This window comes from Equus przewalskii, chromosome 21, assembly GCF_037783145.1.
Source record: "Equus przewalskii isolate Varuska chromosome 21, EquPr2, whole genome shotgun sequence".
Taxonomy (NCBI): Eukaryota; Metazoa; Chordata; class Mammalia; order Perissodactyla; family Equidae; genus Equus; species Equus przewalskii.
In genome coordinates, this window is record NC_091851.1 from 19,485,032 (window position 1) to 19,511,771 (window position 26,740).

General features: G+C 40.8%; 1 protein-coding gene across 6 annotated transcripts in view; it reads left to right on the top strand.

Moving 5' to 3' along the window:
• DNAAF9 (dynein axonemal assembly factor 9) overlaps positions 1-26,740 on the top strand; it is a 155,727-nt gene that overhangs the window by 78,747 nt on the left and 50,240 nt on the right. For all 6 annotated transcript variants that reach the window (XM_070587938.1, XM_070587936.1, XM_070587937.1 and 3 more), the window contains one exon: positions 10,103-10,206. In XM_070587938.1, coding sequence (XP_070444039.1) covers positions 10,103-10,206 — 104 coding nt within the window. The remainder of the gene's footprint in view (positions 1-10,102; positions 10,207-26,740) is intronic.

A 26,740-nucleotide genomic window follows, 5' to 3' on the forward strand; every position in this document is an offset into this window, starting at 1 on the left:
AGTTCTGTAGTCAGAAGTCCAGGCAAGCCTGGCTAGATTCACGTTTAGGGTCTCATAAGGCCGAAGTCAAGGCTTCAGCCAGACTAAGCCCTTAATTGGAGGCTCTGGGGAAGAACTTCCTCCCAAGCTCACCCGAATTACTGGCAGAATCCAGTTCCATTGGATTGTAGGACTCAGGTCCCCATTTTTTTTTCCTTCTCTTTTGCTTCTTCTCCCCAAAGCCCTCCAGTACATAGCTGTATATTCTAGTTGTAGCTCCTTCTAGTTCTGCTATGTGGGACGCCGCCTCAGCATGGCTTGATGAGTGGCGCTAGGTCCTCACTGAGGATCCAAACTGGTGAAACCCTGGGCTGCTGAAGCTGAGCACATGAACTTAACCGCTTGGCCGTGGGGCCAGCCCTTGAGGTCCCCATTTGTTGCTGGCTGTCAGCCAGGACCACTCTTAGCTTCTCCTCCCAGAGGTCTTTGCCCTGTGACCCCTCCATCTCAGTAATAGAGAACCTCCCTTGTGTTGATGAATCTCTCGTACTTCCAATCTCTGTGAATTCCTCTTCCGCTACCAGCCAGAGAAACTCTGCTTAAAAAGGGCACCTGTGATTAGAGGAGGGCTACTCAGTCAGTCTTCCTTTTGCCGTATGATGTTACACAAGCACAGGGGTAACATCAGGATGAAAGTGATGGGGACCATTTTAAATTTCTGCTTACCACAGTCTACTCTCTGGCCCCCACAATTCATGTCCCTCCCACATACAAAATGCAGTCACCCCCCTCCTAAGGGCCTCATCCCATTAGGTAACAGTTCAAAGTCCTAAATCTCATCAGCTCAAAAATCCAAAAACTCATCATCACCATCATCTAAATCAGGTGTAGGTGAGACTCTGGGGGGTAGTCCATTAAGTACAGCTCCTGAACGCAATTCCTCTCTATCTGTGGACCTGAGAAACTAAAGAGACAAGTTATCTGCCTCAGCCCTCCCAACACCCAAGGTGGGACTGGCACAGGATAATAGTTACAGACATTCAGGTTCAAAAAGGAAGAAAAATGAAAGATAAAAAGGAGTTACCAGCCCAAGGCAGCTTTGAAATTGAGCTGGACAAACTCCAGTTCCTAGATTATGTTTCAGGACCTGGGAATTGTCCTCCATGGGCCTTAGCTCTGCCCCCTGGGCTCTTGGTTTGTCCTCTGAACTCTTTGTTTTGTCCTCTGGGCTTGTGGCTACACCTCTGTCTTCCTTCCTTTTTCATGAAGGTGGCGCTTTGTAGCTGAGGAGTTTTATCAGCCTACTTCTTGCTAGTAGAATTTTGGGAGTCTGACAGTCTCCTTTCATTTCATACTCTCTCTGTCCCTTTCAGTCCAAGCTGCCAATGTTTCTGCTGATAAAAATTCTTAAGAACTTTACTAGTCTTGCATGGATTTCATGGAGATTCATTCCATGCTCCTTTTTGGGTTCCTCAAGATAACATTTTCTCACGAGTCCTATTCTTTCCCTGTAGGATATAGCCATTTTGTGGAGGAAGAGTTGTGACTTATTCCACAAATTCCTCAACTTCTACTAAGCAAATCCCCTTTCTGGATAATTTTATCTTTTTGAAAATATTCTGTCCAGTGGCAAATTCCTCTCTGTGTTCTCCGATCAGTGGTTTAGCTTCTGCTACTTCATTCACATAGAAGACAAAGCACAAGGAGTTCTGGTACTCCACAAAATGCTGGAGTGTGAGTCATAACGTTTGTTATCATGCCTGTGCTATGGCTGCTGCATTTCTGCCTCTCCATATCCTGGTGCAGAAAACCAGAGAGTTAGGATCATTTGTTGAAATCAGAGGGTGTATGACAGTACTAGCCTTGGGGCAAGATGCATAGTATTTTAAAAGTAGGTGGTTGTCCTCTGTCATAGTTGAGCCAGTTATAATATTTAGCAAGGATATTTCCCAAAATCAGTTTGCACCTTCTTAGTAAAGCTCCTTGTTGGAAAAATAATCTTATATTGTATTGAGTTAATCCAGCAAGATTCAGTGTATCCTGAGGTCTCTACACAAGAATAAAGGGTACAGCCAGGGATTCCTGGAGCCTTGTTAGTCACACTCTTTTGAGAGCTTAGATTCCAGACTTTCTTAGTTCCTGAGAGAAATGTAGTTTGAATCAGAGGATCGTTTTCTGAGGCAGGAAAATTCAGTAGGAGCAGAGAATTTAAGTAGGAATCTCTTCTGGCTTTGTGTTAAGCATTTCAGCACTGGGGCTCAGGTCAGTTTTGTGGGGCTTGAAGTGACTACTTGGGGTCTCTCTTAAGGAAAAATAACACAAAATGGTTAGGGATCTTCTCAAGGCCTTGGAAGAGGGCTTGAGCAGGTGAGGGTTCCTGAAGCTTAAGTGTCATTAGTGTCTTGGTAAAACTGCCTCTACTTGAGACTGTGATGAGCTTGAAATTATCTGTTCCCATCCCCTAAAGGCATCCAAGAAGCTCTTCAGCATACATTATCTTGATTGATCTTCATATCCTGAGGCCCATAGAAGGTGAAAACTTGCCTGAGGTTATAGTGCAGGTTAATGGTAACATCTGGAGGGTAGTCCAGGTCTTCTGATTTTCAGTCCAGAGATGGCCCAGCGAGCTATATATGGATAAAAATAGTACTTTGTTTTCCAGCTCTGGAACTTTGTCCCTTCCCCAGTTAGTGACTTCTGCTATCACGAGACTTCTTGTTATACAGCTTCCTATTCATTTATGTCCTTCATGTGCCCTTCTCTTCCCCACCCTGCTGACCTTGGTCAGGCAGGCTGCCCAGTACCTAATCTTCAGGAGCCTGCTTTAAAATTATACCACATATGCTTATATCCCTAAACAATGTCTTGTTTTTGAATGTAATAGAAATAGAACCACACTCTGTTCTTCTGGGATTGGCTTTTTTTGCTCAATATTCTGTTCCTAAGATTTGTCCAGATTGTTTTGTGTAGTCATACAGTTCATTCTCTTTCATGGCTCTATAGGATTCCTTTGTATAAAAATGTACTATTTATCCTTTTGACTCTTGATGGACATTTGGGTTGTTTATAATTTTTTGCTATTGCAGACAGTACTGTTTTGAGCATTCTTTTACAGGCCTTACAACATATCTTTCTTGCTGTATGTAAAAACATAATTGCCATCTGTTGTCTCAGTCCCCTGATTTTCCTGTTACATTTCTGGCTAGACACCCCAACCAGCATTGAGATCTTTGGCTAGTTGGTATGTTGGCCTTCCTTGAATGTTTGCCATTTTGGTTGCTATCGTTTTTGACTTCCCTAGCTATAGAATTTTCTGTGCTTTGCCCCAAATTAAGTCAGCCCCTCCTGCAGGCCTGCCCCTCTGCTTCATAAGACTTCTGCACCACAGAGCTGGAGGGGAGATCTTGTGAATAGCCCCAGATTTCCACTGTTCTTACCAAGCTTCAGTAGAATTTCTTGAATAAATGCTTTTCAGTTTTGTTGTACAACTTTGGTCCATTTCTAAAGTCCTTAAATAGTTGTCTTTGACAGTTAGTCCAGTTTTGTTGCTGCTTTCTTGGGAGAGGATTTGCCAAAACCCTCAGAGCCCTTTCAGAAGTCCCAGGCCTCAGGACTTTAGAAAGACATTTCACTTAGTGAAGAATTCTAGGTTGTAGTTTCTTTCTTTCTGTACATTAAAGATGTTGTTCTGCTCCACTGTCTTCTCACTTGTAATATTTCTGAGCAGAAATCTGCTGCTGTCGTTATCTTTGTTCCTTTATATGTAAGTTTTTTTCACTCCAACTGCTTTAAGGATTTTCTTTCTTTTTATCACAGATTTTAAGCAATCTGATTTGTGTGTTTGTGTGTGTGTGTGTGAGGAAGACTGGCCCTGAGCTAACATCTGTGCCAAGCTCCTTCTATTTTGTATGTGGGACACCACCACAGCATGGCCTGATGAGTGGTGTGTAGGTCCACATTCAGGATCCAAAGCCACGAACCCTGGGCTGCTGAAGCAGAGTGCGTGAACTTAACCACTACACCACCAGGCAGGCCCAGCAATTTGATTTTTATGTGACTTGGTGTGGTTTTCTTCATGTTGCTTGTGCTTGGGATTCATTTGGCTTCTTGGGTTGATGGAGTAATGGTTTTCCTCAAGTTTGGAAATTTTTTGGTTGTTATTTCTTTAGTTTTTCTCCTCCCCTTTAGGGACTCCAATTATATATGTTTGGCTGCCTGAAGTTGTCCCACAGCTCCCTGATGCTCTGTACAATTATTTGCAGTCTGTTTTCTCTTTGTGTTTTGTTTTGTATAGTTTCTATTTCCATGTATTCTGATTTACTAACCTTTTCTTCTGCATTGTTGTTATGAGTTTGTTAAATTAACATTTGTTAAGTGGAGCACAGGGTGCTGGATGGTGAGCCAAGTTCAACAAAGGACCACAAAAGAAATTGAAATAGAGAAGATTACTCATAGGTCCTCCAGGAAGTACATGGCATGGCTCAAGGGGCCACACAGGGAGCTCAGGGCAGGGTGCAGGCAGAGAGAGGGCAGGACCCAGGGCACACACCTTTATTAGAGTTTGTGGGTGGAATACTTTGGGCTTCTCAGCATGCTGAGGCAGCAGTGCTGTGGAGGAGCTTAGCTAAACATTGAAGTGTGGTGAACCTATACAGAATTCAGGATGTTGCTTCCCTCTAGGTGGAAGAGAGAGGGCCATTGAGGAAGGACATTTGGGAGGCTTCAAAGTTACTAGTAATGCTTGATTTCTTAGGCTGAGTGGTGAATGTACAGGCATCAGGGTTTTGTTGTTATTTTGTTTTTTTCTTTAAGCCGTATGTGTGTATTTTACACACACTCACACAGGCAGAATGAAAATTATCCTGCCATTGCATCATAATGTTTCCCCAGAAGTGATAAATGTTCCCTCTTCACACAGGCTGGACCATTGGAGGATTTTTATGTACAAGCTTCAGCCAGTGTCTGAAGGAGGAAGACCCACGTTCTTTTTTTTTTTTTTTTTTAATTTTTATTGAGTTAATGATAGGTTACAATCTTGTGAAATTTCAGTTGTACATTATTGTTTGTCAGTCATGTTGCAGGTGCACCCCTTCACCCTTTGTGCCCACCCTCACCCCACCTTTTCCCCGGTAGCCACTAATCTGTTCTCTTTGTCTACATGTTTAACTTCCACATATGAGTGGAGTCATACAGAGATTGTCTTTCTCTATCTGGCTTATTTCACTTAACATGATTCCATTAAGGTCCATCCATGTAGTTGCAAATGGGATGATTTTGTTCCTTTTTACAGCTGAGTAGTCTTCCACTGTGTATATATACCACATCTTCTTTATCCATCATCAGTTGATGGGCACTTATGTTGCTTCCACGTCTTGGCTATTGTAAATAATGCTGCAATGAACATTGGGGTGCATGGGACTTTTGTAATTGCTGATTTCGATCCCTTTGGATAGATACCCAGTGGTGGGATAGCTGGATCGTATGGTATTTCTATTTTTAATTTTTTGGGAAATCTTCATACTGCTTTCCATAGTGGCTGCACCAGTTTGCATTCCCACCAACAGTGTATGAGAGTTCCTTTTTCTCCACACCCTCTCGAACATTTGTTACTATTTGTTTTGGTTATTTTTGTCATTCTAATGGGTGTAAGTGGTATCTTAGTGTAGTTTTGATTTGTATTTCCCTGATGATCAGCACTGATGAACATCTTTTCATGTGCCTATTGGCCATCTGTATATCTTCTTTGGAGAAATGTCTGTTCATGTCTCCTGCCCATTTTTTGATCGGGTTGTTTGATTTTTTGTTGTTGTATGAGTTCTTTATATATTATGGAGATTAAGCCTTTGTCAGATGTATGACTTGCAAATATTTTTTCCCAACTAGTGGATTGTTTTTTTGTTTCAATCCTGTCTTCCTTTGCCTTGAAGAAGCTCTTTAGTCTGATGAAGTCCCATTTGTTTATTCCTTTTATTGTTTCCCTTGTCTGAGAAGACATGGTGTCCGAAAAGATCCTTTTAATACTGATGTCAAAGAGTGTACTGCCTACGTTTTCTTCTAGAAGACTTATGGTTTCATGTCTCACCTTTAGGTCTTTGATCCATTTTGAGTTTATTTTGGTGAATGGTGAAAAAGAATGGTCAATTTTCATTCTTTTACATGAGGCTTTCCAGTTTTCCCAGCACCATTTGTTGAAAAGACTTTCTTTTCTCCATTGCAGGCCCTCAGCTCCTTTGTCAAAGATTAGCTGTCCATAGATGTGTGGTTTTATTTCTGGGCTTTCAATTCTGTTCCATTGATCTGTGCACCTGTTTTTGTACCGATACCATGCTATTTTGATTACTGTAGCTTTGTAGTATGTTTTGAAGTCAGGGATTGTGATGCCTCCAGCTTTGTTCTTTTTTCTCAGGATTGCTTTAGCAGTTCGGGGTCTTTTGTTGCCCCATATGAATTTTAGGATTCTTTGTTCTATTTCTGTAAAGAATGTCATTGGGATTTCATTGAATGTGTAGATTGCTTTAGGCAGAATGGACATTTTAACTATGTTTATTCTTCCAATCCAAGTACATGGAATGTCTTTCCATCTCTTTATGTCGTCATCCATTTCTTTCAGAAAAGCCTTGTAGTTTTCGTCATACAGGTTTTCCACTTCCTTAGTTAAATTCACCCCGAGGTATTTTATTCTTTTTGTTGCGATTGTGAATGGTATTGTGTTCTTGAGTTCTTTTTCTGTTAGTTCGTTATTAGAGTATAGAAATGCTACTGATTTATGTAAATTGATCTTATACCCTGCAACTTTGAAGAACCACATTCTTCATTGACATTTGATGTCTTGTTTTGCCCTGAGGGCTTGTCTTTCTCCTGTTGACCACCTGGGGATGCAGAGGTCAATCAAAGACAGAACCATGCTGCAATCCACTGCTGCTTCTTGGGTAGTGAGGGAGAGCTTCCTCTTAACTTGGGTTTTCAGACTCACAGAATGTAGGAGGAATGACAGCCCATCCAGTAAGGGCACCAGAGATGAGACAAGGAGCAAGGGAGATCTCATCAGGAGTTGGCTACCTGTGAGAAACCCCTGTGAGTGAGAAACCCCTGCAAAGACTTATCCCTTCAGACCATAGTCTGACAGTCGTGAGTCCAGAGCAGAAAACAGAAGTGTTATCACTTCAAGTGGGTTAAGATCTAAGAGACCAGGGCACTGGTACTGGGCCACCCAGTGAGTCACTTCACTTATCTCTTGTGTGCTCTGAAAATAATGAGAGTTACTGCTCCCAGAGCCAGGCTGAGGGACAGCTGTGATCCAAGACAGTCTCTCTGCACTTGTTTACTCAGCTCTTGTTTACTGAGCCCCTGCCCTGCACCAGGCCCCATGGTGAGTGCTTCTACAGCACTGCTTTATGAATTTCTGTCTTCTTTTCCATTTTGTTTTGAGGCTTCAGAGTCTAGAGGGAGAGGAAGTAGAGGAGATGACCTCCCTAGTCCACCTCTTTCCCCATCTTTCCAGTGAGTACTTGGAATGTACCAACTCTCAGATCTGTGCTCTTTTCTGGAAGCTTTGGAAGGATTTTGAAGTCTGTCCTGGAGGCCTTTGAGTGGTACTGGACTTACTTTTGAGAAGCTTCATGTTAGAGGTACACAGGTGGAAGATGAGTCCAGGACCTAGAAGAGTGCAGATATGGAGCAGTTTCTACCTCCTGACACCTGTTGACCCCTCTTTTCTCTGTAACCAGTAGATAGAGTCATCTTTTGGCTGGAATTAATGAGATTGTAGTATTAGGAGAATGTTGAAGGTCTTGGCTAGGCCCTGGGGGAGTTGGTGGAAGGAGTTGGAAGACAGCAGTGGAAGGGCTGCTGGGAAACACTGTGGGCTTGTTGACGTTGAGGAAGCAGAGAAGGCACATTTTCAGCTTGTGGGCTTTGGAGAGAGCAAAAGTGCAGGAAAAATGGGTGAGAGAACCAAAGGAGCACCATGTGGTACAGTGCCTTGGCATCTGACAAACCTGTGTTCTATACCTGGCTCCACTGCCAAGTGGTTCTATGAAATTTTGGAGAAATCTCTAAACTTGAGTTTCCCCATCAGTCCTATAAGAAGAGTAATATTACCTTTTATAATTGTTGTGAAGGTAGACAACTGTAATGTATATGACATGCTTGATGCTTAGTAAATACTGACTAAAATCTATTCCTGTGCCTTTCTCTGACAAAACAGAGATTAAAAGTATGTCCTGTCCCAGGGGATCTGCCCTGGATGTGGATGAGAAGGTTAGAAATTTCTGAGGAGTAGGGGAAAATGGGGGGACTGAAGGCTTCGAAGGTTCAGAGACATCAGAAGATGAGGTTTTGGGAGTGAGATAACTAAAAGGACGATGGGATGTTATAGTCAGAGAGTAGATTCTGGAGCTGAAGATTTCAGAGGTTAAGACGTTCCGGGTGCTGCTTTACTTCTGTGGAGTTGGGATTGAGGAGCAGTGAGGCCAAAACGTAGCATGGGCCACCCACCTGGTCTCTCAGAAGGAATGAAAGTATTGGCTTTGCAAGAGATGACTGTGAGCACATTCAGAAGCTGTTTGAAATGTTGTGACATGATTAGGAGGGCAGTAGATGTGAGCAGTGAAGAAAAGGAAGGGCTTATGTCCCTAAGGGAATGAAAGTATTGGTCTCTTCCAGACCATAGAAGAGAATGGTGTGGGAACAGCAGTGAGGAACCTTGGCGTTGGTACAGGATGAGGCTGGGGCATGAGTAGCCACTACTCAGGAGGGCCACAGGGAAAGGCTGTGTGCAAGGGAGGCCAGGTTTCACTTGTTAGAGGTTGGGAGGCTTACAGGACTTGAACCTGGATGCCTTGATCTGAGCTGACTGGTCGCTGGCTGCTGCTTTCCCCAGATGGTGAGGTTGGCATTAGTTCCTTCTGACTGATCATCTAGTTCTTCCATTGATATTCAGGCTCCAAACCTTCCTCTTGTACCTAAAAACTGCCTCCACCTGCCCTGCCCCCCATTAACACGCACACACAAGCACACACACTCGCTAGGCCTTTCTCTGTCTCCTAAAACCCCACCTCCTCAGGAAGCTTCAAAACTTGAAGTCTCAAAAATTCCTCACCTTAACCTTTGTCGTTACAATCTTCAGAACTTTGGGACCTTTCTAGAGCTACAGCTCAAGGACTCAGTCCTCCTTTGTCTTCTGTCCTCTGCCTTAACAGTAAGATATTAATGACAGTATTCTGAAGCCTGTGCCTTGAGCTCCTGGAAGTACTTTCTCTCTTCTCTGTATGTGAAAACAGGGAAAGAAAGGCTGTTACAGAAAGGATTCAGGTTGGCCCAGCTCCAGAGGGCAACTTCACCCAGGGGTCTTATGGGTTCTCTGGGTATGTCCTTTGAGTCTCCAAAGCCAGCGCAGGCCCAGGCTTAACCCTAGTCATCTTTTCTGTGGTTTGCCCCCTAGGGCCCATACTGAGCTATTCTGTATGACCGTGGCCACCCAGGAAACAGCAGCTCTCCTTAGGCCTGAATCCTCATCCTGAGGAAACCACATTCAGTGTCTACATCCCACTCTTCTGCTCTTGTGAACCACAGAACATCAGGCCTCCAGTGTCTGTAGAACCCACTTATTGCCTAACACAAATGTTCTTTTGCTGGTGCAGGAACCCTTAGGCTCCCTTCACCAGTCCTTTAGCTGAGACCCTAGTGCTGCTCCTTGGACCTTAAGTGAGGGATGTTGTCTCTTTAGAGTTGGGCCAACTTCTGCCAAAATAGGAGAAAGGAGCATCTGTAAACTCAGTAAGGGAGCAGACATACCCAAAATCTTTTTTAGTGTGTTTCCCTGGAAGACATCCATGAGTGAATGTAAGTTTTGCTTCTCCCCATAGCTGATAACTTATTCATTTGTTTTTTCTAATTCTTATGCAAAGCTTGTGTCTAATGCATCATTTTTCTCTGGGCTCTAGGAGGGTTCGTTGGCTTCCCCACAGCACAGCGCTCAGCATAAAAATCATATAACTTAACCACTGCAGGTAGTGGTCTCTGGTTACCATTCTGGTATACCCTGGTACCTGCAAGAAGGGCATTGGGATCTGGCCCCCAGAATCCAACCTTCCAGCTCTGACCAGCTGTCTTTTCCTTCCAGGGAAACTGCATTTCTTCTCTAGTGGGCTTCTGTTTTCTCACCGTCATCATGGAAGTATCATCATTTCCAAGGAACACATCAATTCCATTTCATTCTATGATGGGGTAGGTGTTTTACCCAGTCCATGGCTTTGGTGTTCAGAAAAATACTCACACTTCTGAGGGGAAAATCAAATAACTACCTGTACTTGCTGCACCACCACTGGGCAGGATGTGGGGAACCAGCACTGCCCTTGAGGCAGGAAGGCAGGGAGGTCATGGAGAGGCCTGTTCGCTCTCAGGACTCTTGTGAGCCTCATCACCCTCACTGTTCTGTAAAGGGCTTAACTAAAAAGGGCTTCTGGATCAGGAGGGCCAGCAGCTACCCATGCCCAATTAACTCATCCCAAAGAGGACCAGAAAGTAGGCTGAAGAAGGCATCAAATGGCCACTGACAGGTGACCTCCCACCCAAGGATGCAATGGCTCACCCACTTAAGAACTGGAACGAAGCTGCTTCCTGTGACATTGATGGAGTTCCATTTACCTGTTAGCATGGAAAAGAATTATAAGTGAGCCACAGAGGGAGAGAAATGGCTAACTTTCCCCATGAGGGTTTAGCCTTACCCACTCAGACTTAACCTCCAACTCTGTGAAAGTTCCACCGCCAGAACCTTTAACTTTACCAGTCTGTGTCAACCCTTCCCCTTCCCTGGGAGGAAGAGGGTAGCTCTGAATTTCCACTGGCCTGTACCTCCTGGCTAGGGCACAGCTCGTCTCTCAGTGTGACACCAGAACAGGGGGCAGGCCCTCTACTCTGCCTAGTCTCAGCCTCAAAACCAGCCTGTTTGGTAGCCAGGACAGAGAATAGGTGTGAGGTGCTTTAGTCAGATGGCTCAGAAAACAAATTCTGTAAGCAATTCAGAAAGAATTCTTTCTTCTACCTAGAACCTGTTGCCTTAAAGGCTGTCCAAACATTCAGGCAAAGCAACAAGACAGAAGAGATGGCCCTATTAGGTGACAACTTTGATATTAGGTAGAAGAGTCTTCCAACGTCAGGGGAAAAAAGATGAATCATTCAAGTGCTGGGAGGATCTTAGCTAATTTCTGGGGAAAATTAATACTTATATCAAAAATCAAAATAAACTTCTGATAAATTGACTATATTTAAATTTTACAAGTAGAAAGAACAGTATAAAAATGAGTATTGAGTGACATTAGCATCATGGCAGAGTGAGCTCTTCGCTTAGTCTCTCCCTGCTAAGATAGAACAAAAGACATTCATAAACCAACAGAGAACATTCACACAACACAATAGACATCTGACAGAGCCACACAGCTGTACACCTGAAGGTGGGGATGCTGGATGCCCCTCAGGAGGCAGTGGAAGGAGGTAAAGGGATCTCCTCTCCCTCCCGAGCAGCAGCAATCTAGGGTGCAGGACCTCACACAAGGGCCAGCATGCGACCCTGAGAGGAGTAAGAGGAGAAGGCAGCCCTCGCAGGAATGCTTGTACTCTTGGCGTTGCCTTCCAGCCTGTGGGAATGCTCCACACCAAGGTGGCTGAGCAGTCACGCGGGTGTCTACACCAAGCTGAGCAGCCCAGAAGGGCAGACAGTGAGTGCAGAGTGCAGATTGTGCACACGAAAGAAAGTCTGCCCCCTCCACCTGGCACACCACCCCAGAGAGTTGGCCAGAGCAGGAGATCCCCACCAGAGCACCTGTGCTTACATGTGTAAAGCAGCAGCAGCCAACACACAAATGCTGACAGGATGTTTCAGCATAGCTTCCAACAGACAGGCAGATCTGCCAGAGGTTGTAGAAGACTCAGAAAACATAGCTCCTGCCTGCACCCAGTGGTGGCAGGTGGAATCTGCAACCAGATACGACCAGTATGCGACAACAAAAGTCCACCCCATCAGATAGCACGAAAAAGTATATTAATACTCCAGACCAAAAGGAAAAGGAGAAGTATCCAGAGATCAATCCTAAAGTCACGGAAGTTTACAATCTTAATGAAAGAGAATTCAAAATAGCTATCATAAAGAAACTCAACGAATTAACAAGAAAACTCAGACCGTTTAATGATCTCAGGAATAAAATTAATGAACAGAAGGAATTCTTCGCAAAAGAGATGGAAACTATTAAAAAAAAATCAGAAATGTTGGAGGTGAAAAACACAATGAGATAAAAGTTTGCAGTCTTTAAATAATGGAGCTGATATTATGGAGGACATAATCAGTAATTTAGAGGACAGAAATATAAAAATGCTGCAGATGGAGGAGGAGAGAGAACTAAGACTAAAAAGAAATGAAGAAATTCTCCGAGAAATATCTGACTCAATTAGGAAATGTAACGTAAGGATTATAGATATTCCGGAGGGAGAAGGGAGGGAGAAAGGAGCAGAGAGCTTGTTCAAAGAAATAATAGATGAGAACTTCCCAAACCTGAAGAAGGAGCTGGAATTACATGTAAATGAAGCTAATACAACTCCTAATTACATCAATGTAAAAAGACCTCCTCCAAAGCATATCTTAGTAAAACTGGCAAAAGTCAATAACAAAGGAAAAATATTAAGGGCAGCAAGACAAGAGAAAATAACCTACAAAGGAACCCCTATCAGGCTTTCAGCAGAGTTCTCTGCAGAAACCTTACAGGCTAGGAGAGAGTTGGAATGATATATTGAAAATTCTGAAAGACAGAAACTTTCAGTTGAGAATACACTGTCCAGCGAAACTATCCTTCAGATATGATGGAGAAATAAAGCCTTTCCAAAAAAACAAAAGCTGAGGGAGTTCATCACCACAAGACTTCCCCGCCCCCAAGAAATGAACAAAAAGGCCCTCATACCTGAAAAAGAAAAGGCAGGGGGGAGGTTTACCAAGCCTTGAGCTAGGAGATAAATAGACAAAATCAGAAAATTGCAGCTCTCTATCAGAACAGATTAGCAAACACTTAATTATAACATTAAAGATAAAGGGAAAGAAAGCATCAAAAATAACTATAATCAGTTCATTTTAATCCCAAACTCACAACACAAAACGGAATAAGTTGTGACAACAATAATGTAGTTGGGGATGAGGAAAGGGATGGAGCCTGCTTAGACTAAGGAGATAAGAGGCTATCAGAAAATGGACTGTCTCATCTATGAGATCTTTTATACAAACCTCACAGTAACCACTAAACAAAAAGTCAGAACAGAGACAAATGATAAATAAAGGGAAAACTGAGAAAACCGTGATAGAAAATCATCAAACTGAACTGACCGTTTGGAATTACATGAGAAGAGAAACAAGGGAAATACAGAACAACCAGAAAACAAGTGATAAAATGGCAGTATTAAGTCCTCGTTTATCAGTAGTCACTCTAAATGTAAATGGCTTGAATTCTCCAATCAAAAGACACAGGGTGGGGCTAGCCTGGTGGCATATCAGTTAAGTTCATGCACTCTGCTTTGGTAGCCCAGGGTTCACCAGTTCAAATCCCAGGCACAGACCTATCACTGCTTATCAAGCCATGCTGTGGCGGGTGTCCCACATATAAAATAGAGGAAGATGGGCACAGATGTTAACTCAGGGAAAATCTTCCTCAGCAAAAAGAGGATTGGCAGCTGTTGTTAACTCAGGGCTGATCTTCCTCAGGAAAAAAAAAAAGACAGTTACTGGATGGCTTAAAAAACAAGACCCAACAATATGCTGCCTCCAGGAAACAAATCTCAACTCTAAAGAGAAAAGCATGTTCAGAGTGAAGGGATGGAAGATGCTACTCCAAGCTAATGGCAAAAAAAGAAAGCAGGTGTTGCCATATGTGTATCTAAGTTGGCTTCAAGATAAAAAAGGCAATGAGAGACAAAGAGGGGCAGTGTATAATGATCAAAGGGACACTCCACCAAGAGGACCTAACACTTATCAATATATGTGCACCTAATACAGGAGCACCAAAGTACATAAAGCAACTGTTAATAGACCTAAAAGGAGAAATTAACAGCAACACAATAATAGTAGGGGACCTCATCACCCCACTTAAATCAATGGATAGATCATCCAGACAGAAAATCAAGAAAGAAAGAGTGGAATTAAACAAAACTAGATCAGGTGGACATAATAAATATGCATATGTAAGACTACATCCAGAGTCAGCAGATTGCATGTTCTTCTCAAGTGCACATGGGACATTCTCAAAGATAGACCGTATGTTGGGAAACATGGCAAGCCTCAAAAATTTTATGAAGATTGAAATCATACCAAGCATCTTTTCCAGCCATAATGCTATATAACTACAAATCAACTGAGAAAAAAGCTGGGAAAGTGACAAATATGTGGAGATTAAACAACATTCTACTGAACAACCAATGGATCAATGAAAAAAGGAGAAATCAAAAAATATCTAGAGACAAATGAAAATGAAAATACCCCATATCAACTCATGGAATGCAGCAAAAGCAGTCCTAAGAGGGAAATTGATAGCAATACAGGCCCACCTTAACAAACAAGAAAAATCTCAAATAAGTAATCTTAAATGACACCTCATAGAACTAGAAAAAGAAGAACAAACAAACCCCAAAGTCAGCAGACGGAGGGAAATAATAAGTTAGAGCAGAAATACTTGAAATTGAAACCAAAAAAACAGTAGGAAATATCAATGAAACTAAGAGCTGGTTCTTTGAGAGGATAAGCGAAATTGACAAACCCTTAGCCAGACTCACTAAGAAAAAAGGTGAGAAGTCTCATAAATAAAATTAGAAATGAAAGAGGAGAAATTAGAAGAGACAGCACAGAAGTACAAAGGATTATTAAGAGAGTATTATGAAAAACTATATGCCAACAAATTGGACAATCTAGAAGAAATGGATAAATTCTTAGACTCACACAGCCTCCCAAAACTGAATCAAGAAGAAGTAGAGAATCTGACTAGACAAATCATGCATGAGGAGATTGAAACAGTAATCAGTAACCTCCCAAAAAATAAAAGTCCAGGAGCAGATGGCTTCTCTGGAGAATTCTACCAAACATTCAAAGAACTTTTTTATTTTTTGAGGAAGATTAGCCCTGAGCTAACTGCTGCCAATCCTCTTCTTTTTGCTGAGGGAGACTGGCCCTGAGCTAACATCCATGCCCATCTTCCTCTACTTTATACGTGGGACGCCTACCACAATGTGGTGTGCCAAGCGGTGCCATGTTCGCACCTGGGATCCAAACCAGCGAACCCAGGCCGCCGAAGCGGAACCTGCACACTTAACCGCTGCACCACTGGGCCAGCCCCTCAAAGAAGTTGTTGTTTTTTTTTTTTGGAGGAAGATTAGCCCTGAGCTAACTACTGCCAGTCCTCCTCTTTTTGCTGAGGAAGCCTGGCCCTGAGCTAACATCTGTGCCCATCTTCCTCTACTTTATATGTGGATGCCTACCACAGCATGGCGTGCCAAGCGGTGCCATGTCTGCACCCAGGATCCGAACCAGTGAACCCCAAGCCGCTGAGAACCAGAACATGAGAACTTAGCCACTGTGCCACCAGACCGGCCCCGCTCAAAGAAGTTTTAATACCCATCCTTCTCAAACTATTCCAAAAAAATGAAGAAGATGGAACACTTCCTAACTCATTCTATGAGGCCAACACCACCCTGATCCCAAAGCCAGACAAGGACAACACAAAGAAGAACAATCACAAGGCAGTATTACTGATGAGCATCAATGCACAAATCCTCAAACATATATTAGCAAACTGATTATAGCAATACATTAACAGGATCATACACCATGATCAAGTGGGATTTATACTAGGGACATAGGGATGGTTCAACATCTGCAAATCAATCAGTGTGATACACTACATAACAAAATGAGGAATAAAAAGCACATGATCATTTCAATAGATGCAGAGAAAGCATTTGACAAGATCCAATGTCCATTTATGATTAAAAAAACCTCTCAGTAAAATGGGTATAGAGGGAAAGTACCTCCGCATAATAAAGACCATATATGACAAACCCACAGCCAACATCATACTCAACAGGGAAAAGCTGTAAGCCATCCCTCTGAGACCAGGAAAAAGACGAGGGTGCCCACTCTCACTATTCCTTTTTTTTTTTTTAAGATTTTATTTTTCCTTTTTCTCCCTAAGCCCGCTAGTGTATTTTTAGTTGTGTATTTTTACTGTGTATTTTTAGTTGTGGGTCCTTGTAGTTGTGGCATGTGGGATGCCACCTCAGCATGGCTTGACAAGCGGTGCTGTGTCTGCGCCCAGGATACGAACTGGTGAAAGCCTGGGCCACTGGACCAGAGCACACGAACTTAACCACTCGGCCACGGGGCCGGCCCCCGACTCTCACTGTTCTTATTCAACATAGTACTGGAGGCTTTGGCCAGAGAAATTAGGCAAGAAAAAGAAGTAAAAGGAATCCAGATTGGAAAGGAAGAAGTGAAACTCTTGCTGTGTGCAGACGACATGATTGTATAGAAAACCTTAAAGAATCCATTGGAAAACTATTAGAAATAATCAACAACTCCAGCAAAGTTGCAGAGTTACAAAGTCAACTTTCAAAAATCAGTTGTATTTCTATACACCAATAATGAACTAACAGAAAGAGAACTCAAGAATACAATCTCATTAACAGTTGCAATATATATATAGATATAGGTATAGGTATAGATATCTAGGAATAAATTTAACCATCAAGATGAAAGACCTATACAATAAAAACAGTAAGACATTATTGAAAGAAATCGATGATGACATAAAGAAATGGAATGATATTCCATGCACATGGATTAGAAGAATAAACATACTTAAAATGTCCGTACTACCTAAAGCAATCTACAGATTCAGCACAGTCCCAATCAGAATCCCAATGACAATCTTCATGGAAATAGAACAAAGAATCGTAAAATTCATATGGGGCAACAAAAGATCCCGAATAGCTGAAGCAGTCCTGAGAAAAAAGGACAAAGCTGGAAGCATCACAATCCCTGAGTTCAAAATGTACTACAAAGCCATAGTAATCAAAACAGCTTGGTATTAGTACAAAAACATACACACAGATCGGTGGAACAGAATTGAAAGCCCAGAAATAAAACCACACATCTATGGACAGCTAATCTTCAAGGATAAGGAGCCAAGAACATACAATGGAGAAGGGAGAGTCTCTTCAATAAATGGTGTTGGGATAACTGGCCAGTGACATGCAAAAGAATGAAAGTAGACCATTAACTTTTGTCATACACTAAAGTTAACTCAAAATGGGTTAAAGACTCGAAGGTAAAACCTGAAACCATAAAACTTCTAGAAGAAAACAGAGGCAGTACACTGTTTGACATCAGTCTTAGAAGGATCTTTTCAAATACCATGTCTGTTTGGGCAAGGGAAACAAAAGAAAAAATAAATGGGACTTCATCAGACTAAAGAGCTTGTGGAAGGCAAAGGAAACCATGAACAAAACGAAAAGACAACCCACCAACTGGGAGAAAATATTTGTAAATCATATGTCTGACAAGGGGTTAAACTCCATAATATATGAAGAACTCACACAACTCAACAACAAAAAAATAACCCTATCAAAAAATGGGCAGGACATGTGAACAATTTTCCAAAGAAGATATACAGATGACCAACAGGCACATGAAAAGACGTTCAGCATCACTAATCGTTAGGGAAATGCAAATCAAAACTACACTGAGATATCACCTTATACTCGTTAGAATTGCTATAACTACCAAGGGAGAAAACAACAAATGTTGGAGAGGATGTGGAGAAAAGGGAACCCTCATACACCACTGGTGGGAATGGAAACTGGTACAGCCACTATGGAAAGCAATATGGAGATTTCTCAAAAAATTAAAAATAGAAATGCCATATGACCCAGCCATCCCACTAGGGGTATTTATCCAAAGAACTTGAAATCAACAATTCAAAGAGACTTATGCACCCCTGTGTTCATTGCAGCGTTATTCACAATAGACAAGATGTGGAAGCAATCCAAGTGTCCATCGACTGATGAATGGGTAAAGAAGATGTGGTGTATATATATACAAAGGAATACTACTTACCCATAAAAAAGACAAAATCATCCCATTTGCAACAACATGAATAAGCTTTGAGGGTATTATGTTAAGTGAAATAAGCCAGACAGAGAAAGATAAACACCACACAATTTCACTCATATGTGGAAGATAAACAAACACATGGACGAAGAGAACAGATTAGTCGTCATCAGAGGGGAAGGGCGTTGGGGGTGGGCATAAGAGGTAAAGGGGCACATGTGTATGGTGACTGACAAATAATAATGTACAACTAGGGGCCAGCTCCATGGCCAAGTGGCTACATGCGCGCACTCTGCTTCAGCAGCCCAGGGTTTCACCAGTTTGAATCCTGGGCACGGACATGGCACCACTCATCAAGCCATACTGAGGTGGCATCCCACATGCCACAACTAGAAGGACCCACAACTAAAAATACACAACTGGGGGGCTTAGGGAGAAAAAGGAAAAATAAAATCTTTAAAATAATAATAATAATGTACAACTGAAACTTTACAATGTTATAAACTATTATGACCTCAATAAAATAATAATTTAGAAAATGAATATTAAACCTCTAGGAACAGGAAGACTTTCTAAGCTTAGAAATGATACAAAAAATTCTAAAAGAAAATTTTGTGAAATTTGACCACTTAATGATTTTAAAAAATTTTCCTGATAATTTAACTTATTGAAGTATACTTTAAACACAGTTAACTCTATCCATTTAAAGTTTTGACAGACACATACACTCAGAAAACTACCATCACAATCAAGATATGGAAAACTTTCTTCACTCCCAAAAAGTTTTCTAGTGTTCTTTTGTAGTTCATCTTCCCTTCCACTTCTGATTTCAGGCAACCACTGATTAGCTTTCTGTCAAGGTGTATTAGTTTGCATTTTCTAAAATATTGTATAAATGGGCATCATACATTCTGTACCCTTTTGAGTCACATCTTTCACTCAGCATGATGATTTTTAGATTTATCTATGTTGTGTGTATCAATAGTTTTATTGCTTTATTGCTGAGTTGTATTCCATTGTATGGATAAAACAAAATTTATTGGAGTAGTTAATAATTTAAAAGTTTACAAGGTATTTCAAAAAGAGAATTAAAAAGCAAAAAAAAAAAAAAAAACTCAGAAAAACAGTTTTGGTGGTTAAAACAAATGAGTTAATATTTCTTCACGGTAAAGAGCTCCATCTTTATTAACTTGAAAGCACCACATCCCAGGTCAGGGGTGTTCAGACGACATGAGGTTGGTTAACACATACATGGAAGTATATCAGAAACAGCCTCAGGCTACCATGTATAACAATAAATTAGCAAAGAGTAAATGAAAGGTACAGTTGTTGCAAGAGGAGAGATGGAATAAGTAATATGAATGTCCAGCCATAGGGGTGGCCTTAGAGGGGAGTGGGATGCAGTCTTTGAAACTGTTTACAGATAGTTTGTAAGAACATTAGTGATGCTAATGGCAAATTAAGTTTTAAAAGTAAGATGTAGAACTATAAAAATAAATATGATTTCCCATTGCGTAAAATAGGCAAGTCAATCAATGAATAGGAAAAAGATTAAAGCAAAAGTACTAAAACATTAGCTGTAGTTGGATTTAGATGATGAGACTTTGGATTAACTTTTTAACCTTTCTTCTTTATTCTGGTTTTATATTTCTTTTGAATTTTTAATTAATGTATTATTGTTATAATGAAAAAGTCAATGTTAAAAAAAACTTTTCCCCCAAGATCAGAATCAAGACTAGGATGCTCATTTTTGCCACTTCTATTTAATATAGTGTTGGAAATTCTAGCCAGAGCAATTAGGCAAGAAAAAGAAATAAAAGGCATCTAATTGGAAAGGAAGAAGTAAAATTACCTCCGTTCACAGATGACATGATCTTATATGTAGAAAGCCCTAAATATTCCACCAAAAAGTAGATTTAATAAACAAAGAATTAATATACAAATTCACCAAAGTTGCAGGATACAAAATCAACACACAAAAGTCAGTTGCATTTCTATACCCTAGCAATCAACAATCTGAAAAAGATATTAGGAAAACAGTTCCATTTACAGTAGCATCAAAAAGAGTAAGATACTTAGGAATAAATTTAACGAAGGAGGTGAAAAACTTATACACTGAAAACCACAAAACATTGTTGAAAGTAATTAAAGAAGACCTAAATAAATGGTAAGACATCCCATGTTCGTGGATTGGAAGGCTTAATATTGTTAAGACAACTATACTGCCCAAGGCAATCTACAGGTTCAATGCAATTCCCATCAAAATCCCAATGGCATTTTTTGTAGAAATAGAAAAACCCATCCTGAAATTCATATGGAATCTCAGAGAACCCCAAAATAGCCAAAATAATCTTGAAAAATAACAAAGTTGGAGGACTCACACTTTAATTTTAAAACTTACTACAAAGCCACAGTACTCAGACAACAGTGTGGTACTGGCATAAGATCAGACATATAGACCAATGGAATAGAATAGAGAGCCCAGAAATAAACCCTCACATATATATGGTCAAATGATTTTCAACAAGGGTGCCAACACCATTCAGTGAGGAAAGGGTAGTCTTTAACAAATGCTGCGGGAAAAACTGGATATCCCCCACATGCAAACAAATGAAGTTAGAGCCTAACCTCATGCCATATATAAAAAATTAACTCAAAATGGAACATAGGCCTAAATGTAAGAGCCAAAACTAGGGGGAGTTTGGAAGATGATGAGGTAGGAGGATCCTGAGCTTGCCTCCTTCCACAGACACAACAAACCTACAACTATGTGGGGAACAGTTTCCTCTGAGAGAGATCTGGAAACTGAATAAAAAGAACCTCTACAACAAGGAACAACAAAGACAGGTGGAAGAGGCAGAGATCCAGCCCCACTGAGGAGAAAACCACACCCCAGCCGTGGCACTTCCCACCTGGGACCAATCTCAAAGGTACAGAGATCTTCCCAGAGGAGCAGGGGATTTGAGCTCCACAGTAGGCACCCCAGCCCTTAGATCCAGCAAAAGAGATATGAGATCCCATAATACCTGGCTTTGCTGGGTTTGAAAACCACTGGAGAATACACCCAGGAAAACTATAGAACTTCAGGGAAAGAAAATCCTGGTCTTCAAAGCCCCATGCACAGAGTCACTTGGCTTGGAAACCAGCACAAAAACACCAGAGAGAAAAGTGCTTAGTCCATTGGTAAAAGAGACTCAGTAAGCTCAGAGCACATCCTGGAAAGGCAGAAAGTGGCTGGGCCCACCCTCTAGGGACTGAGACATTGAGGGCAGCCATTATTGGGACCTAGTTCTGTTGTCCTGACACCCATCTGGCAGGCACAATTGAAATCCTTCCTCTAGTCTATTAGCACAGGGGTCTGCCCCACTCACTAGAGAACCTGAGGCAATTAAGCATAGCCAGGCAGCAGGCAGCCTGCCCCAGGAACTGGCCCTGCCCACCAGTGAGCCCCAGTGCACTTGTGGGCCCGCAGAAGACTTGTGCTGCTGTCCATCTCAAACAGCCACCCAGGGGATGTGCCCTGCCTACTAACACCTGAATCAGTTGTGTGCTGCCATGCCTGGGGCCTGCCTCACCCATCAGCATTCCTGAGGCAGCTGTGCACCACAGGGCAGCATAGCCAGTTCTTGCCAGAGGCCTGCCCCACCTGGAAGCAAGCTGACAATACCTGCATTCAGCACAGCTAGCTAGCCTCACTTGAAGCCTACCCTACCCACCAACCCAGAGACAGTAGAGCACCATAGGGAGCTGCACCAGGGGCCTACAGCAATTGTCTGCCCCCAGACCTAGCAACGATTACACTAGGGACTTGGCTCACTTACCAGCAAAACTGCAATAGTTATGTGCTATCACCCTTGCACCCAGCTGTGCCAGAAGTTTGCCCTGCCCAATAAACTACCTGTAGCAGCTGCATGTGACCGAGCCTCACAACCAGCTGGCCCATGGGCCAGCCTAGCCTACCCATGCATCAGCAATAGCAACCCTGCCACAACAGAAGGGTACATGCAGCCATTCAATGGACACCCCTAGAGCATTTGGCATGAGTGGCAAGAGGGGAGGACACTGTTGGGCCCCATGAGGTATGTCTTACATAAGGCCACATTTCCAAGATTGGGGGACATAGTTGATCTACCTAATGTTTAGAAATAAGCATAAAAAATAAGCAAAATCAGGAGACAAAAGATTATGTTCCAAATAAGGGAACAGGACAAATCCCAGAAAAAGAATGTTATGAAACAGAGATAAGCAATCTGCCTAATAAAGAGTACAAACTAAGAATCATAAGGATGCTCACTGATCTGGGGAGAAGAATAGGTGAACACAGTGAGAACTTCAGCAAAGAATTAGAAAATAAAAAAAGAACCAATCAGAACTCAAGAATACAATAATGGAAAAGAAAAATTCACTAGAGGGAATCAGCAGCAGAGCAGATGACACAGAAAAATGGATCAGTGATCTGGATGACAGAGTGGAAGGAATCACCCAAGCTAAACAGAAAAAAGAATTGAAAAGAACAAGGACAGTCTAAGGGACCTCCAGGACAATGTCAAGCATACTAACCTTTGCATTCTAGGTTTCCCAGAAGGAGAAGAGAGACAAAGGGGCAGACAACTTATTTGAAGAACTAATAGCTGAAAACTTCTCTCATCTGGGGAAGGAGACAGACATATAGATACAGGAAGCACAGAGAGTACCAACAAGATGAACCCAAAGAGGCCCACACCAAGATGTGTTATAATTAAAATGTCAAGAACTAAAAATAAAGAGAGGATCCTAAAATCTGCAAGAGAAAAGCAACAAGTTACATACAAAGGAAACCATAGGCTGACTTTTCAGCAGAAACCCTACAGGCTAGAAGGGAGTGGCACAGTATACTCAAAAGTGCTGAAAGGAGAAAACCTACAGTGAGGAATACTCTATCCAGCAAGGTTATCATTCTGAATGGAAAGAAAGATAAAGAGCTTTTCAAACACACAAAAAGTGAAGGAGTTCATCACCACTAAACAGGCCTCACAAGAAATGTTAAAGTGACATATTTAAGTGGAAAAGAAAAGGCCACAAATAGGAATAAGAAAATTATCAAAGAAGAAATACCACTGATAAAGGCAAATATGCAGGAAAGGTAGTGGATCAACAGCCTCTGATACTCCTATGAAGGTCAAAAGTACTAAAATCCTCTATATCCATAACAAGAGGTTAAGGGATACACAAAAATAAGAGATAAAATATGATATCAAAAACATAAAACATGGCAGGGGGTAGTAAAAGCATAGGGCTTTTAGTAAGAGGTCAAACTTAGGAGACTATCAACTTAATATGGATTGCTCTTTTCAAAGGTTATTATGTATGAACTTCAGGGTAACCACAAACCAAAAACATAATAAATACACAAAAAAATAAAGATGAAGGAACCCAAACATGAAAGCTAAAGAAAGCCATCAAATCACAAGGGAAGAGAGCAAGAGAAGAAGAAAAGAACAGAGAAGAACTACAAAAACATCCAGAAAAAAGCAACAAAGTGGCAATAAATACATACTTATCAGTAGTTACTTTAAATATCAGTGGACTAAATGCTCTAATCAAAAGACATAGGGTGGCTGAAGGGATAAAAAATAACAAGACCCATATATATGCCACATACAAGAGACACACTTCAGACCTAAAGACATTCACAAATTGAAAGTGAAGGGATGGAAAGAGATACTCCATGCAAATGGAAATGAAAAGAAGGCTGGGGTAGTAATACTTATATTAGAAGAAACAGACTTTAAAACATAAACTGTAACAAAAGACAAAGAAGAGCATTATGTAATGATAAAGGGAACAATCCAACAAGGGGATTTAACACTGGTAAATATCTATGTGCCCAATATAGGAGCACCTAAATATATAAAGCAAATATTTATAGACGTAAAAGGAGACATTGACAGTAACACAATAATAGTAGGGCACTTTAACACTCAACTTACATCAATGGATAGCTCCTCCAGATAGAAGATCAATAAGGAAACATTGGCCTTAAATGAGACATTAGACCAGATGGACTTAATAGATGTATACAGAACATTCCATCCCAAAACTGCAGAATACGCATTCTTTTCAAATGCACATAGAACATTCTCCAGGATAGATCGCATGTTGGCCACACAACAAGTCTCAATAAATTTAGGAAGATTGAAATAATATCAAGCATCTTTTCTAAGCACAATGGTATGAAACTAGAAATGAACTACAAGAGGAAAGTTGGAGAAGTCACTAGATATGTGGAGATTAAACAAAATACTACTGAATAATGATTGGGTCAATGAATAAATAAAAAAAATGCCTGGAGACAAATGAAAATGAAAATGCAACATGCCAAAATCTGTGTGAAACAGCAAAAGCAGTACTGACGAAAGTTTATAACAATACAGGCCTACCTTAAGAAAGAAGAAAAATCTCAAATAAACAATATAACAGTACACCTAAAGGAGCTACAAGAAGAATAAACGAACCCGAAAATCAGTAGAAGGAAGGAAATATTAAAAATTAGGAAATAAATAGAGACTAAAAAGACAATAGAGAAGATAATGAAACTAAGAGCTGGTTCTTCGAAAAGATAAACAAAATTGACAAACCTTTAGCTGGACTCACCAAGGAAAAAAAGAGAGAAGGCTCAAATAAATAAAATCAGAAATGAGGGGCCATCCCCATGGCTGAGTGGTTAAGTTCACATGCTCCACTGTGGTGGCCCAGGGTTTCACCAATTCGAATCCTGGACATGGATGTGGCACCGCTCATCAGGCCATGCTGAGGCAGCATCCCATATGCCACAAGTAGAAGGACCCACAACTAAGAATATACAACTATGTACTGGGGGGCTTTGGGGAGAAAAAGGAAAAAAATAAAATCTTTTAAAAAAAATCAAAAATGAAAGAGGAGGAATTACGGTGGACACCACAGGAATACAAAGCATTGTAAGAGAATACTTTGAAAAGCTGTATGCCAACAAACTGGATAATCTAGAAGAAATGAAGAAATTCTTAGAATTATAAAACATTCCATAACTGAATCAAGAAGAAATAAAGAATCTGAATAAACCAGTCACCAACAAGGAGATCAAAACAGTAATCAAAAACCTCCCAAAAAACAGAAGTCCAGGACCAGATGGCTTCTGCAGTGAATTCTACCAAATATTCAAAGAAGATTTACCTGTCCTTCTCAAACTCTTCCAAAAAATTGAAGAAGGGGGGACACCTAACTTATTCTATGAGGTCAACATTACCCTGATACCAAAACCAGACAAGGACAACACAAAAAAGGAAAATTACAGGCCACTGTCACTGATGAACATAGATGCAAAAATCTTCAACAAAATATTAACAAATTGAATACAGCAATACATTAAAAGGATCATACACCATGATCAAGTGGGATTTATTCCAGGGATGGAGGGATGGTTCAACATCCACAAATAATCAATCAGTGTGATACACTACATTAACAAAATGAAGAATAAAAATCATGTAATCATCTCAATAAGTTGCAGAGAAAGCATTCGACAAAATATAGTATCCGTCTATGATAAAAAAAAAAAAAAATGAGTAAAATGGGTATAGAAGGAAGATACCTTAACATAGTAAAGGCTATGTGTGACAAACTCACAGCTAACATACTCTACAATGAAAAACTGAAAGCTATCCCTGTAAGAACAGAAATAAGATAAGGTTGCCCACTTTCACCATTCTTGTTTAACATAGTGTTGGAAGTCCTAGCCAGAGCAGTCAGGCAAGAAAATGACATAAAAGGGATCCAAATGGCAAAGGACGAAGTAAAACTGTCACTATTTGCAGGTGACATGATTTTTTTGTACAGAAAATCCTAAAGAATCCACAAAAAAACTTTTAGAAATAATAAGCAAATACTGTAAAGTTGCATGGTACAAAATCAACATACAAAAATCAGTTGTCTTTCTATATACTAACAATGAAATAGCAGAATGAGAAATCAAGACTACAGTCACATTTACAATGGCAACAAAAAAAGTAAAATACCTAGGAATAAATTTAACCAAAGAGGTGAAAGACTTGTACACTGAAAACTATGAAACATTGTTGAAAGAAATTGAAGAAGAGACAAAGAACTGGAAAGATATTCCCTGCTCATGGATTGGAAGAACTAGCATAATTAAAACATCTGTGCTTCCTAAAGCAATGTATGCATTTAATGCAATCCCTATCAAGTCCCAATGACATTTTTCATGAAAAGAACAGAGAATCCTAAAATTTATGTGGAATAACAAAAGACCCCAAATAGCCAAAGCAATCCTAAGAAAAAAGAACAAAGCTAGAGGCATGACAATCCCTGATTTCAAAATATACTACAAAGCTATAGTAATCAAAACAACATGGTACTGGCATAAAAACAGACACACAGATCAATGGAACAGAATCAAGAGCCCAGAAATAAACCCACACATCTATGGAAAACTGCTCTTCGACAAAGGAGCCGAGAACACACAATGGAGAAAGGGAAGTCTCTTTAGTAGACGGTGTTGGGAAAACTGGGCAGCCATAGGCATAAAAATGAAAGTAGACCTTTATTTTCCACCATACACAAATATTAACTAAAAATGGATTAAAGACTTGA